The 16,494-nt window shown below is 41.6% G+C and overlaps 1 protein-coding gene across 2 annotated transcripts in view; it reads right to left on the bottom strand.

The window, feature by feature from the left end:
• KIAA0408 (KIAA0408 ortholog) overlaps nucleotides 1–16,494 on the bottom strand; it is a 74,825-nt gene that overhangs the window by 20,487 nt on the left and 37,844 nt on the right. For both annotated transcript variants that reach the window (XM_077486928.1, XM_077486929.1), the window contains exons 4-5: nucleotides 8,479–8,805; nucleotides 8,311–8,390 (exon numbers count right to left, since the gene is read on the bottom strand). In XM_077486928.1, the coding sequence (XP_077343054.1) occupies nucleotides 8,311–8,390; nucleotides 8,479–8,805 (407 nt within the window). The remainder of the gene's footprint in view (nucleotides 1–8,310; nucleotides 8,391–8,478; nucleotides 8,806–16,494) is intronic.

Here is a 16,494-nt window from a genome sequence, read left to right as displayed (position 1 = left end):
CAGAGCAGTCCTGACATGATGAAGTGAGCACTGCTCTTTGCACCACTACATAGTGGATGAAGGGTGACCTGGCAGTGCCTCCTCAAGGGACTGGGTTACGATGCCCTGCAATATGCGCTCAAACCGATACACTGGGGACATCTTGTGGGGAAAAAGAGCTACTGTGGGGGGAAGGGATGGTGGATTTGGGGTAAGGGGGACAGCTCTACACTGCTTTTCTTATTTTACAACGTTTGAGTTTTGTTTTTTTTTTAAGAAAGAAAAACTAAGAGAAGCCATGTGCCCCTTCTTAAGCAGATCACAGATTAACTTTAAGTTGCCTATGTCTCTATAAGCTATTAAACAGTGAAATGCACTATCGGGAACATGTTCAAATGTGACTGTTGCCATGGCAGAGCTGATGTGACAACATACATATCTGTTTATATGTGCCAGTGCTAGGCTGTATTCTCACAGACACAGTATAGCTTTGTTTCTATCTCTCTCATGACAACAATCAAAGTCTGAATATTGCACAGAGTTATAAATAACACTTTAAGGGCCTTTGTATGTGCCAAATAATGGACATGGTGCTTAAGCTAATCAAAAGTGGCACACAAAACAAAACAAACAAAATCGATCAATAAGTGGAGGTCAGCCATTTTATATTATATATATTCTTTTTTAACTCCAGATGAATTTTATGAAAATCTGTCAACTGCTGCCAAAAAACCCCCATTTATTTTGTATGACTAAAATGATTTTTATCTAAGACACAAAGGCCTCTTTCTTAAAATACTTTGCTTATAAGCCAACATTCTGCCCTTTCCATAAAGTGAAATGCAAGGGTATAAACAGATTTTCCTCCTGGAAAAATGTGATTATTGTTATTAATCCAAAATACATTTCTTGAGTACATATTTTGAACAGCTTGGAAACATCATAATGCTTCAACGGTACTAGTGTTCCTTATCTGCGAGTCTTGTGATATGTTTACAGGAATATGTGTTCCAGGACTTAAATCTTACTTGTTAAAATGGACTGTAACATGATAATCTATACAGCTTGATTTTTGATAAGACAACACTTTTGAATATCATAACAGCACTAAAAACTTTAGTAAATCCAATAAGCCTAAAAAAATATAGAATTTTATGTAAGCGAACATACACAGTGGCAGAAGTAATGCTACAAGACATATAGGGGGATTTAATAAAACTGGAGAGTGCAAAATCTGATGCAGCTCTGCTTAGAAATCAATCAGCTTCCAGATTTTTTTATTTATTTCAAAGCTTAATTGAACAAGCCAAAGTTAGAAGCAGTTTGGTTACCATGCACAGCTGCACCAGATGTTGCAGTCTCCAGTTTTTTTTTTTAATCTCCCCTAAACTGTGAAAATATACATATTTGTTTAATTATGAATCACATTTGCTTCTGTAGTTCATCACATCTTAGCAATGTATTTTTAAAGCAGAACTCCAGGAATTATATAAAATCTACCCTTGCATAGGACCCTCACTCCTCCACAAATTCTTCCCAGACATTCCCACTACTTGTTGGCGGTGTGGAATGGGGGTGGGCACCATGCTCCATGTGTGGTGGACTTGCGAGAAGCTGCAGCCTTTTTGGAGAGAGGTCCATGACCTCATCACACACATCACTATGGTCACTCTCGACTTCACCCCGGCCCAGTTCCTCCTACATCATACCTCCCTACCCAAAAAAGACTATCACAAATCCTTGGCCATGCATATGGTGAACGCTGCTAGACTCTGTATCCCCAAACATTGGTGTTCCACCTGTACTCCGGCGATCAGGGAATGGTTTGCGAGAATTTCCAAAATAAAGCATATGGAAGAGCTGATCCATATCTCGCAAGATAGAATGCACAAATTTCCAATTAAATGGGCCTGCTGGATCCATTTTACAACCACTGATAAATATCATCAGTATACCCAATAGGGTTTCTCTATGAATCCTTAGACGAACTGCAGATCACCTTTAGCAGATGGGTGGGGTGTGATTGTGGACCCACCTTGACCAACCCAATAAATACCCCCGTATACCTTATCCCCCTTGCTTGCCCCCCCTCCTCCTCTATCTTTATCCCTATTCCCGGCCTTCCCTTCCCCCTTGTATGGCAGATCCCCCCCCCTTTACGATCCCTACTCTCTTCTCACTCTCTCTACATTCCTGTCTCTTTCCTTACCCTAACCTCTGATTGACACCTCTATCCTACAATAAGTTACAATACATTCTAGTTACCGACCAGGAACGATATCATAAGGCCCTCCCTTACTTTGATCCGATCAAGGGGGGGATTTGGGGGGGGGGGTTGCAAATTGAGAACGTGACCCTCTGCCCTCAGACGCTAATTCTGAATGTCTTCAGTCTGTTCCTGGCCATGGCCCTCCATGCTGCACTTTTTTGTTGTATCCTTCAAATGGCACTATTTTATTGTCCTGTTTTTCTGCTGACATGTGACTTCATGTTTGTTCTGTATGTTTACCTTTTTATACTGAATAAAATATTAGTGGAAAAAAAATCAAAAAAAATCTGCCCTTGCAGTGCAGGGTGCTCCACAGTAAGTGCAATGATTGTTTAGTATAGGGGTAAAGAGATAAGGTGTAGTTACCCTATCATTTGTGGTGAGGCAAGCTCCAGCTCTGTTCATTTCTACCCAAAACTCTGGTGTGTGGGCAAGACTGTGAGCGGTCCCTCTGCATTACAAACATTGCTGAGCTATTAACCCTGCGTTTTATATGGAGGAGGCAAGCATGTGATTGCAGCTGACAGTGCTTTAGGGAAGTGGTGGCCTAGGATTGACAAATTTGGATTGCGGGAACCTGCTGGAGCCAGGCATGCGGTAAGTACTATACCATATCCCTGCACTAAATGAGCATTTAGTCCTTGCAGTTTGGGGCGGACCCCACTGCAATGGCAGATTTTCTCTAATTACGGAGTTTAGCTTTACCTTATAAAATATCCTCCATATGAACATTGTTTTCTGAACATTAAAAGAGCTCAATTAGTTGAAATTTGTTTTAGTTTAGTTAAAATGTTTTGAACTAAAACAATAGGAAGACAAAGCACCTCAAATTAATTACATATTAAAGTCCAACCCTGGGAAACTTTTAAATAATTCTCTTCCAGTGGGACTGGAAACTCCAAATCCCATGGAATTAGCAGTCAGATGCAGCAGGGCATTAGTGCCTCTAGATGGAGCCAATGAGCATAGGAAATATATACTTTTTCACTGTAATCATTAGCTCAATCTAGTGGCCATAATGCAGTATTCTCCTGGTTTCCTTTCACTCTGAAGTAAATGCCCAGGTGCTCACCCACAAAGAAATGCATATAAATTCAACACTGGTTTAGAGACACTCATGGGTCTTGCAGAGGAGGAAGATCAAACAGTCCTATTTTTGATCTTCTTCCTCTGCAAGACCTGCGAGTGCCTGAAAACCAGTTTTGGATTTGTGTAGTCATATTACACATGACAACAATTAAAACCAACATTTGCCCAAGGTACATTTAGAATATAACTGGCAGATATATTATTTTCAATAACCAATCAGCTTGGAACACCAGTGAACTGACTTTGAAAATATCATGAATGGCACTGTTTCAATCATTTCAATTTGTAGTAACTTTGACTATTGTGAAAAACTAAGCTGGAGAGTTTGAGTAAAATCTTTAAACTTCTTATAGATGTTGCTATCTTAATTCAATTGTTATATGCTAAACTGCTGATGCAAAGAAAAGTAGCTCTGAGGCCGCGTACACACGCGCGGACTGTTCGCCCAACTTTGTCCGTCCAACAGTTTCGGCAAACAGTCCGCTCAAACTTAGCATGGACGGACATGGCCACACACGACGGACGAACAGTTTGCTGAAACCGTGCGCGATGACGTGAACGGCACGTACGACGGGACGAAAAATACGACGTCCTATACACTGCATTATAGCTTTCGGCGTGAAAATCCTTTCTGAGCATGCACGCAACTTTGTTTGACGAACAAGCCTACACACGGGCGGACTGTTCGCTCAAACAAGGTTTCAGCGGACAGTTTTTCGGAAATTCCGAAAAACCTTGTCCGTCCAACTGTCCGCTGAAACTGTCCGCTGAAAGCCCACACACGAGCGGACTGTCCGCCCAAACACTGTTCAGCGGACAAAGTTGGGCGAACAGTCCGCCCGTGTGTACGCGGCCTAACATATAGTATCTCACAGAAGTGAGTACACCCCTCACATTTTGTAAATATTTTATTATATCTTTCCATGTGACAACACTGAAGAAATGACACTTTGCTACAATGTAAAGTAGTACTAATGTACAGATTTGTATAACAGTGTAAATGTACTATCCCCTCAAAATAACTCAACACAGCCATTAATGTCTAAAAGTGAGTACACCCCTAAGTGAAAATGTCCAAATTGTGTCCAAAGTGTCAATATTTTGTGTGGCCATCAGTATTTTCCAGCACTGCCTTAATCCTCTTGGGCATGGTGTTCACCAGAGCTTCACAGATTACCACCGGAGTCCTCTTCCACTCCTCCATGAGGACATCATGAAGCTGGTGGATGTTAGAGACCTTGTGCATCTCAACCTTCCGTTTGAGTATAGAGTACAATGGAGTTTAGGTCTGGAGATATTTCTGGCCAGTCCACCACCTTTACCCTCAGCTTCTTTAGTAAGGCAGTGGTCGTCTTGGAGGTATGTTTGGGGTCATTACGTTGGAATACTGCCCTGCGGCCCAGTCTCCTAAGGGAGGGGATCATGCTCTGCTTCAGTATGTCAAGTATATGTTGGCATTCATGGTTCGCTCAATGAACTGTAGCTTCCCAGTGCTGGCAGCACTCATGCAGCCCCAGACCATGACACTCCCACCACCATGCTTAACTGTACGGAAGACACACTTGTCTTTGTACTTCTCACCTGGTTGCCGCAACATATGCTTGACACCATATGAACCATATAAGTTTGTCTTGGTCTCATCAGACCACAGGACATGGTTCCAGTAAATCATGTCCTTAGTCTGCTTGTCTTCAGCAAACTGTTTGCGGGCTTTCTTGTGCATCACCTTTAGAAGAGGCTTCCTTCTGGGATGACAGCCATGCAGACCAATTTGATGCAGCGTGCACTCATACGTCTATTTCCCAAAGAAAACCTCTGAATATGACGCTGAGCATGTGCGCTCAACTTCTTTGGTTGACCATGGCAAGGCCTGTTCTGGGTGGAACCTGTCCTTTTAAACCGCTGTATGGTCTTGGCCACCATGCTGCAGCTCAGTTTTAGGGTCTTGGCAATCTTCCTGTAGCCTAGGCCATCTTTATGTAGAGCAACAGTTATTTTTTCAGATCCTCAGAGATCTTTGCCATGAAGTGCCATGCTGAACTTCCTGTGACCAGTATGAGAAAGTGAGAGCCATAACATCCAATTTAACACACCTGCTCCCCATTTACACCTGAGACCTTGTAACACTAATGAGTCACATGACACCTGGGAGGGAAAATGGCTAATTGGGCCCAATTTGGACATTTTCACTTAGGGGTATATTCACTTTTGTTGCCAGCAGTTTAGACATTAATGGCTGTGTGTTGAGTTATTTTGAGGGGACAGCAATTTTACATTGTTATACAAGCTGTACACTACTTTACATTACAGCAAAGTGTAACTTTTTCGGGTTGTCACATAAAAATATAATATAATATTTACAAAAATTTGAGGGGTGTACTCACCTTTGTGATATACTGTATATGCAGGCTGTTGTGCAGCCTATCAGCATCCAATTTAGTAGTTCAGTTTTTTACATTCTTAAAACATAAGCTATAAGTAAGCCCACTATAGTTTTTTCTTGTTCCTGTGTTATGTATGTTTAAAGTTCACCTGCCACTTTCTGACATGCTTACATTTAAAAACAAGGCAGGGATTTCCGTTTAGCTTGATATGTAGCATGATTACTTAGGATGGTCCCTTTTGCTTGTGCACACTCTTGTTGTTTTATTTGACGCCAATCAGCATGTCCAAGTTTTTTTAAATATAGACACATGGAATTGCCTATGCAATCAGTCCACATGAAGATAACAGTTTACAGCAATGAATACTGAATGCTACACAGTGAAAAAAAAAGAAGTTCAAAAGCCTATAAAAGCTTAACGTATTCGACATAGGTAATCATTATTATTTGCAATGCTGATAATTTAATTGCCTAGTACCAAATATGTGCTACACCTTTATTTGTTCAAAATTATATTTGATTACTGTTAGCACATACATAATCAGTAATTAAACAAATAATTTAATTCTTTTTTTCAAATGTTATACTGGTGCCCACGTTCTAATTGCTATATTACTGTAATGCTTGCACAGCCCTTCCTTTGTGTGGTTTAGCTTTGTGCTTGCTTCTACAAGTACAGGCTAATATATTCACATAGAAAAAAAAAACAATACTTGTGATGGTGTCCCAAGAATCTAGATCTCCCCAAAGAAACATATGGAAAGCTGACAGCACTGAGTGGGCACACATGAATAACAGCTCCCAGCTGTTGCTTATTCAAATAACAATGCCAAAAAACGATACAATTATTTTTTGGTATAAAAAGTCTACCCTGTTTTAGGGGGAGTTCTGTGTATGACTTAGATGAAATCTACTTCCTGCAGTGCAGTAATCTACTGGTGTATATACGCACTATATTACCATAAGTATTGGGACCAGGGCCAGCGCTCCCGCTAGGCAAACTAGGCAGCCACCTAGGGGTGCACTGCTGCCTAGCCTAGCCGGGAGGGTGCCGGCCAGCCTGGATGTATGGATCTTTGTGTAGTAGTTCATCGGCCAGCGCGACTCTGTCAGAATAATACTGTGCTGACTGTGTATATCATCAGGAAAATATAATACATACAAAAGCAGCAGTCTTGTGTGATCCCCAATATTATATATCATCAGTAAATATAATATTACATATAATATAATATTATTATTATATTAAAAGACTGCTTTTGTAGCAAGTAGGCAGTCTTGCCCAGGGCGCAAAATAGTCTAGCACTGGCCTTGATTGGGATGTCTGCCTTTACACGCACATGAACATGGGCTCAATATTCAGTTGGCTCACCCATTGCAGCTATAACATCTTTAACTCTTCTGGAAAGGCTGTCCACAAGGTTTAGGAGTGTGTCTATGTTAATGTTTGACCATTCTTCCAGAAGTGCATTTGTGAGGTCAGACACTGACGTTGGATCAGAAGAACTGTCTCACAGTCTCCGCTCTAATTCATCCCAAAAGTGTTCTGTTGGGTTGAGATCTTGGCTCTGTGCAGGCCAGTCAAGTTCTCTACTCCAAACTCACTCATCCATGTCTTTACGGGCCTTGTTTGTGCATTGATGCGCAGTCATGTTGGAACAGAAAGGGGCCTTCTGAAAACTGTTCCCAAAAAGTTGGGAGCATGAAAATGTCCAAAATGTCTTGGTATGCTGATGCTTTAAGAGTTCCCTTTACTGGAACTAAAGGGCCAAGCCCAACCCCTGAAAAACAACCCCATACCATAATCCCTCTCCACCAAATGATTTGGACCAGTGCACAAAGCAAGGTCCATAAAGACATGGATGAGCGAGTTTTGAGTAAAGGAACTTGACTGGCCTACAGAGTCCTAACCTCATACCTTTGGGATGAAGTAGAGCGGAGTCAGGCCTAGTCGTCCACATCAGTGCCTGACCTCACAAATGCGCTTCTGGAAGAATGGTCAAACATTCCCATAGACACGCTCCTAAACCTTGTGGAAAGCCTTCCCAGAAGAGTTGAAGCTGTTATAGCTGCAAAGGGTGAGCCAACTCAATATTGAACCCTACAGACTAAGTCTGGGATGCCATTAAAGTTCATGTGCATGTAAGGCAGGCGTCCCAATACTTTTAGCAATATGTGTATGTTTTCTGTACTTGCCAGAAATGTTTTTAGGGTCTGAAAAAACAAATGCAGCTACCACATCTAAGGACTGGCAAACTGCATTGTATTACATTTTTGTTCTTAGGCTTAGTTATCCTTTAAAGTCAGAGGGTCTATATGACAGGTTTCCATTTAAAAGCAAGAAACTATTAATGCACAAAGTTTGGTATTTTTTAAACAAATATTTTGTCTAATAACCATCTGATTTGTACATTGCAGTTACAAAATGAAGACTAATAAAACTAGACAAAGGGATTGGTACTGTAAACATTTCAGTGATCCAATTTGTTGGATAGCTGCCAGTCTGTAATAACACAAGGCTGAACCACATAAGTCATAATCTGTTTAAATGTAAAAGATACATGATTGTCAGCTTGCAGTAAATATATACCTTTTGCAGTTGGATCTTGTTCGGATTTCTTCCTGGTATTTACATAGCTCCTCGCTGACTCTGGCAATCTCTTTTAGAGCCTGAAGTGAACAAAACATTTTAATCAAACTGCAGTTGCTATTTGCCATACACAGGCATGACCGAGCAGCTAATCAAACCAGTACTCACATCATTCAACGTGTCGTTTTCCGTTTTGGACATCCTTTGGGCTAGCCAATTTTCTGATTCCGATTTGCGCACCTCAAGCTTTTTATCAGATATTTTGGTTTCAGTTGTATTCTCCTTATTTGAACGCGGACAGCTGTTGACTGATAGTTTACAGTTTTTCTCCGGCCCAATGCTGACCATGTTGTTTTGGTGACTTTGTCTTTCAAAGTTTACCGGCTTGGTCGGTTCCGTCTGCGAGGGTATTGAGAACGCAAGGACTTTTTCCTCGATGTCACCATCATCACCATTCAGAGTTTTCTCTCTTCTTAGTCTGACTTCCTGGTACAGCTGTAAGACATCAGAACAAGTGACCAGAGCCACTGTATCAGACACATCATTCTTAAAGCAAAGCCTTAGCCAACAATAATATAAAACTGAATAGCTTAATAAAAGAATAAAAAAAACAGCTTTTGCAGCAATACTGCCCCCCACCATATTTTTTCCACTACACGATGTCCTCAGTCTGATAGTCAACATTATTCGGCTCACCTCCTCTGAGCCCAAGCCATCGTGGACCTGCCTCAGCCTGTGACTGGATAGTGAAGGAGAAGCAGAGCAGCCATGAGCTCATTGCTCTGTCACTTTGCTTTGTCCTTCTATCAGCACATGAAATAACTGACTCTCTGTGCTGCTTCATTTTCGCACACTCATATTAATGGATACCGAGCTGCATTCATTTTGTGTTTTTATATCAGCTTAGACCAGTGTTTCTCAACTCCAATCCTCAAGGCGCCCCTACAGGTCATGCTTTCAGGCTGTCCATTATTTTGCACAGGTGATTTGAACAGTTTCACTGCCTTAGTAATTACCACAGCCGTTTTAATCAGAGGGAAATCCTGAAAACATGACCTGTTGGGCGCCTTGAGGACTGGAATTGAAAAACACTGGCTCAGAGTTTAGCAGTAAATTTTATTTAACCGCTTCCTGCTCGCCCAAAATCATATGACCTTGTCGCCTTTGAGCGGTGATATCTGGATGCCTGCAGTTACAGGCATCATTCAGATATCTTCTTTTAGAGCTGGCGATTCTCTTCACCATAAGAACAATCATAGCAGCTGTTCAGCCGCTTGTTTGTTCTTATGCCTTGTACACAAGGTCAGACTTTCCGACGGAAAATGTGCGATCGGATCGTGTTGTCGGAAAGTCAGATCGTGTGTGGGCTCCATCTGACTTTTTCCATCGGAATTTCCGACACACAAAGTTTGAGAGCAGGATCTTAATTTTTCCGACAACAAAATCTGATCCGACGACAATTCTGACGGACAAAGAGCCATGCATGCTCAGAATAAATTAAGAGACCACAGCTATTGGCTACTGGCCAGTTTATAGTCCCAACGTACGTGTTGTACGTCACCTCTCTATGATCGTTCAGAGGTTGGGCACGATGTTATGACGTCACGCTCTGCCTCTGCATTTGAAAAAATGTCACCACCTCCGCTGGGAAGCCAGGATCTTTTTTTTCTTTTTTTGGCTTTAGGCATATCAGCCTAGAGGTGAGATCTGGGGACTTATTGACCCCAGATCTCACTGTAAAGAGAACCTTTTACACACTATACCTTTTACAAGGCATGTTTAAATTCCTTGTAATAGGAATAAAGAATGGGAATAGGAATAGGAATAAAAGTGATCAAAAAAAAAATAAACAATAATACATTTTTTTTTTAAAGCGCCCCTGCCCCCGCATGCTCACTCACATAAGCAAACACATATATAAGTCGCGCCCGCATGTGTAAACGACGTTCAAACCACACATGTGAGGTATCACCATGTTAGAGCAAGAGCAATAATTATAGCGCTAGACCTTCTTTGTAAGTCAAAACACGTAACCTGTAAAAAAATTTAAAGCATCGCCTATGGGGATTTTTAAGTCCCGAAGTCTGGCGCCATTCCACGAGTGTGTGCAATTTTGAAGCGCGACATGTTAGGTATCTATTTACTTTGCGTAACATCATCGTTCACATTGGAGACATTATGCAGAAGAAAACGTCCAACGTTATTGTTTTTTTTTTAATGCACAAATAAACAAAACAAATTAAATACGGTGCTAGAAAAACACAATACAGAGCTGCAACAAAAACCATCAAATATCCCTATGATGCAAGGTACACAGTATAAAATAAGTTGCGCTAAAGTGAACAATCACCTTTATATAACACAAGGTACAAATAATGAATGTTCAATTGTGATCCTTCAAATAAATGTCCATATAGCAATGTGATATAAAAATTGAAGGGGTATTATCGATCGTGACGGAAACAACAAAATACACAGTATTGATAGGTATATGGAGAGATGAGTAGATGTATATATATGCACAGCAAAATCCACTGTAGATATGAATCCGGTATCAGTCACCAGTCACTAAAGATAGTGTTAATACAGAAACGGGTCTTAACTTGAAGGAGAAGCTCTGTAAGTGGGAACCCTTACCGGAGCAGATGGACCCCCTCAAGAGTGGAGTCGTACACGCAGGCAGATTCAGCCCTCTGCGGGGACAGGTGAATCTTCAATTGCCTCTGATCCCTCAGCGTCTTCGGACAATCAGTGAAGGTTACTTCAGTGAAGTGCGGAAAAAAGCCAGACAGATGGGATACTTTAACCTGAAAGGAGATGCACTCAGGCTCAAAGCCAGCATGTAAAAAAACAAAAAGAAAATCCAATCATATAATAAGGTTTAAAAAGGAGTCTTTAATGCTAATAAACAAGCGGAGAATGTCCGCAATATGACAAGTACAAACAGCCGCTTGTTTATTAGCATTAAAGGCTCCTTTTTAAATGTTATTATACGTTTGGAGTTCCTTTTTGTTTTTTACATTCGTGGCTTTGAGCCTGAGTGCATCACCTTTCAGGATAGAGTATCCATCTGTTTGGCTTTTTTCCGCACCTCACTGAAGTAACCATCACTGATTATCTGAAGACGCTGAGGGAGGGCTCAGAGGGCTCAATCTGCCTGTGTACGACTCCGCTCTTAAGGGGGGTCCATCTGCTCCGGTAAGGGTTCCCACTTAAAGAGCTTCTCAATCAAGTCTAGACCCGTTGTTGTATTAATACTATCTTTAGTGACTGGTGACGGATACTGGATAATTTATATCTACAGTGGATTTTGCTGTGCATCTATATAAAGTACATCTACTCATCTCTCCATATACCTATCAATACTGTGTAGTTTCCTTCATGATCGATAATACCCCTTCAATTTTTGTATCACATTGCTATATGGACTTTTTTAATACATAAAACTGTTTTTTCCCCCAAAAAAACACGTTTGAAAACTTGCTGCGCAAATACCGTGTGAGAAAAAAAGTTGCAATGGCTGCCATTTTATTCTCAAAACATATATAATGTTTGGGGCTCTATGTAATTTTCTAGCAAAAAAAAAATGATTTTTACATGTAGGAGAGGAGTGCCAGAATTGACCTGGTAGGCAAGAGGTTAAGCATTGTACCAGTTTTGAGTTAGTGACATATCCACTCTATAACTGACCTTTTTAGGTCTTCTTTCTGCATCTTTTTCCTAGGCACCATCATCAATTATGTGCTGATTAAAATACTATCAACTAAAAGCTTTTACATATCAGAGCCTCCAACATGACCCATTCCAGTAGCACTCTGCTTCTTCAAAACTCTCCACATTTCCATTAAAGTCTTGTACACATGATCGTATTCTTGTCTGAATTGCGTGTGCCGGGAATTTGTCTTGCATACAAACGGTACACAATTATCGGCCAACAAACACAAACATAGTGATGTACTAGACCAACTACGAGCCAATAAAGAGGTAGTTCAATTGTCAGGCGCCACCCTTTGGGCTCCTGCTAATTTCATGTTAGTAGAGGTTTGGTGAGTGTTGATTCGCGCTTTTCATTTCGTGCTTTTCACATCGTGCTTTCAGTTTGTTTCTGAAGGCCGTTCGTCAACCAGCCATGTTGTGGAATCGGAGGAGATAACATGTTATTTATTATTGGCCTTGGAGTTATTGCTTTGACCCAAGTCCAGTCCAGGAACAGGAGGAGGAGGATTTCTTAGACCAAAAATTGGTTGCTTTATTAATTGTGACCAATTATGTCATATGCCTTTGCTGCGGGAGCTCCAGGAGAATAATCTGGATGATTATCTCTGGATGACGGACCCCTGCTTTCACCAACTCTTGGCATTGTTGACCCCCTATATTAAGAAGCAGGACACATGCTTGAGGCTTTTACTTTATTTTTTGGTTAAATAATGATTTGATTTGGTATATTTTCTATATTTTTGATGCATAGAATGCACTTTTTGGTTAAATTCGATTGGCAGATAGCATGTCTAATTTTATTTGTTTTCTTTTTTTAATGCACAATAAAAAAAATTGTGGAGAATAATACTTGGCTATGTGCTTCAAATGACAGTTTGGGAGTAGGCAGTTATATTTAAAAAAATTTAAAATTAACAGGGAACACCAACATAGTTGTATCTATGGTCTTAAAAACTACAGGATAATGGTGTTATGGTAACTTGCCCAAAAAAAAAAAAAAAAATCATAATAATATTATTCTTGATATCACTAGAAAAGAAAAGCCTTTTAAAATGCATTTGGCAGAACTCCATCAGTATCACCAGCAAAGCAGCTCCATTATTATGCCATTAAATAAAAAGAGAATGTTATTTGCCACGTCACGAATGTTAATTCTCCATTACGAACGCTATTTTACAAGACCACGGCTTCTGGCTCGTCCTTGCTTCCGAGCATGCGTGTTTGTACTTTGGACTTTTGTCCGACGGACTTGTGTACACACGATCGGAAGATCCGACAACAGACATTTGTCCGCAGAAAATGTATAAGCCTGCCATCCAACATTTGTCAGCAGAAAACCCGACAACAATTGTCCGATGGAGCGGACAAATGGTCGGATTTTCCACCAACAGTCTGTTATCACACAATTCCCATCTGAAAATCTGATCGTGTGTACAAGGCTTTAGACTCAACTGAGCTGAAACAGGTAAGAGTTAACTAAAATATCAGGTGGGTATGATCACAGTTCTATTGCAAAGTACATATTGGAGAGTGTCATGTAAGACAGCCTGAGACATACTAATTATCTCAAACCTGTTTGTTCCACTAAAAGTAATCTTGCTAGCTATTTTAAATGTTTAAAAGCCCTGGAAAAGAGTAGAAACCACAAGATGCTTGCTTTTACCCGTTTGGACTGAAAAATGTCTTCTGTGAACCCTTAGGTCCCATGTTTAGCCCCAACACATGAGGCTTTTAATGAATCAAACTCAAGTGTGCAAGGGTCCTTAGGATTCAGATTTTATAATGTTACAAAAAGCTTGACTTTTCCCAGTGTCTGAGCCTTAAAGAGGAAGTAAACTCTCCCACTCTGATGCTTCTTTTCATTTAGTCCATTATAATAAGTGTGAGGGGGTTCGCTCGGTAGCGGGTGTGTGTGACCCCCTGGATGGGTTCACAACACAAAGTCAGGCACAGCAGACAGCGGTGTAGGTGCAAAAAAACAAAAGATCCGGTTTATTTAGGCTACATGCAGTGATACATATAACAGCCAAACAAAATAAAAAAAGAAAATAAATCCTGGTCAGCTTGACCTCTAACTACACACGTAGACTCCCTGTCTAACAACTGGGTGCAGCCTTGTGCTGCCCCAGTCCCTGTCTCTATTGTAGGGGTTTGCCACACAGGCGTTAACTCACCGCACAGAACAGATCTCAGACTCCCCAGTCTATACACACAAAACTGGTTCCAGGATGGAGCATCTCCCTATGCATGCTGGGGTTTTTTGTAGAGGCCTTAATGAGCCCACTTACTACAGCTGGGCTCATTAACTCTTCCCCTCTAATTGTAAAAGTCTGCATAAAGCCTGAATCTAGGACACACATATTTCCCATCCTGAATATGACCAGGTGATTTTACCTGCGTGCTGCCACATACCCCCCCCTCTTGTTTCAACCTTGGGGTTGTAACACAAGCAGCCAGACACGCATGTATCCGAGAAAAAGCATCCACATTCCCCATTTTAACACCAGGGCGATGCTTAACTGTAAAGTTAAATTCCTGTAGGGCTAGGAACCACCTATTTACCCTTCTATTGGTCTCCTTGTTTTGAGCCATCCACTTTAAAGGAGCGTGATCAGTCACCAGGTCAAAGTGCCTACCTAGCAGATAGTACCGAAGGGAATCTAGAGCCCACTTCACTGCTAAACATTCCTTCTCAATCGTGGAGTAATTTACCTCATGGGACTTCAACTTCCTGCTGAGGTAAATGACTAGGTGCTCTTCCCCGTTCCAGACCTGGGATAACACTGCTCCTAACCCAACGTCTGATGCATCAGTTTGTACAACAAAGTCCTTAGAGAAGTCTGGTGAGTACAACACTGGCTGGCTACATAAGGCTGTTTTTAAGGACTGAAATGCTTCCTCAGCCTCTGGGGACCATTTAACCATAACCGACTCTTTCCCTTTTGTCAGGTTGGTGAGGGGCACAGCCTGAGAAGCAAAATGGGGAATGAATCGTCGATAATAGCCAGCGATTCCCAGAAAGGCTCGTACCTGTTTCTTGCTGTTGGGACGTGGCCAACTCTGTATGGCCTCGACTTTATTGACTTGGGGTTTTATCACCCCCCTCCCAATAGTGTACCCAAGATATTTGGCCTCCTCCTGTCCAATGGTACACTTCTTTGGATTGGCCGTAAACCCAGCTTCCCGGATAGAGTCTAGGACTGCTTGTACTTTTGGCAAATGTGAGACCCAGTCTGTGCTATGGATAATCACATCATCCAGGTAAGCTGCAGCATATTTATGATGGGGCCTCAGAATCTTATCCATTTTCCGCTGGAATGTTGCCGGTGCATTCTGTACCCCAAACGGCATTCTCTTATATTGGAATGCCCCATCTGGGGTTACAAACGCAGTTTTCTCCTTGGCCGACTTGGCCAGGGGAATTTGCCAATACCCTTTGGTGAGATCAAGATTTGATATATATCGGGCTGTTCCCAGCCAGTCAACCAACTCATCTATACGTGGCATGGGGTAGGTGTCAAATTTTGTAACTTTATTTAATTGTCTAAAATCGTTACAAAACCGCCAGCTCCCATCAGGTTTGGGCACTAGTACAATAGGACTGGACCAGTCACTCTGGGACTCCTCTATCACACCCAATTCCAGCATCCTTTGAACCTCCCCACGTATTGCCTCCCGTCGGGCCTCTGGTATTCTATAAGGTTTTAGTTTTACCCTTTCTCCTGGCGGGGTGATAATGTCATGCTCTACGCCAGATGTTTGTCCCGGAAGCTCAGAGAAAATCTCTTTGTTACGAAGTACAAACTCTTTAACCTCCTGTTGTTGGGGTTTCGATAAGGTGTCTGCTATTCCAACCTCAGGAACTAAGCAATCAGGCTGTACTTGTGACAAAGTCTCTGCGACTAGGGATTCCCTATCCCTCCAGGCTTTCAGCAGATTGACGTGATAGATCTGCTCCGGCTTTCGCCTTCCTGGCTGTCTAACCCTGTAGTTCACCTCACTAATTTTTTCAATTACTTCATATGGACCTTGCCATTTGGCCAGAAATTTGCTTTCAACCGTAGGGACTAGCACCAAGACCCTATCCCCCGGGGAAAAAGTACGTGTCTTGGCCCCACGTTTGTACACTCTCTGCTGTGCTAACTGCGCTTGGGTTAAATGTTCCTTTACAATTGGCATTACCTGTGCAATTCTATCTTGCATCAGGGCGACATGCTCAATCACACTCCTGTGAGGAGAACTCTCATTTTCCCAAGTTTCCTTGGCGATATCCAGCAGCCCTCTTGGGTGTCTCCCATAGAGCAACTCGAAGGGTGAGAAACCCGTAGAGGATTGGGGTACCTCCCTAATGGCAAACATCAGATAGGGTATTAGACAATCCCAATTCTTTCCATCTCTATCCACCACCTTCTTTAACATTTGTTTTAGGGTTTTGTTGAATCTTTCAACCAACCCATCTGTTTGGGG

Source organism: Lithobates pipiens, unplaced genomic scaffold (genome assembly GCF_037356315.1).
Source record: "Lithobates pipiens isolate NorthernLeopardFrog02 unplaced genomic scaffold, aLitPip1_a1.2 Scaffold_18, whole genome shotgun sequence".
Classification (NCBI taxonomy): Eukaryota; Metazoa; Chordata; class Amphibia; order Anura; family Ranidae; genus Lithobates; species Lithobates pipiens.
This window is presented reverse-complemented; position numbering and strand designations above follow the sequence as displayed.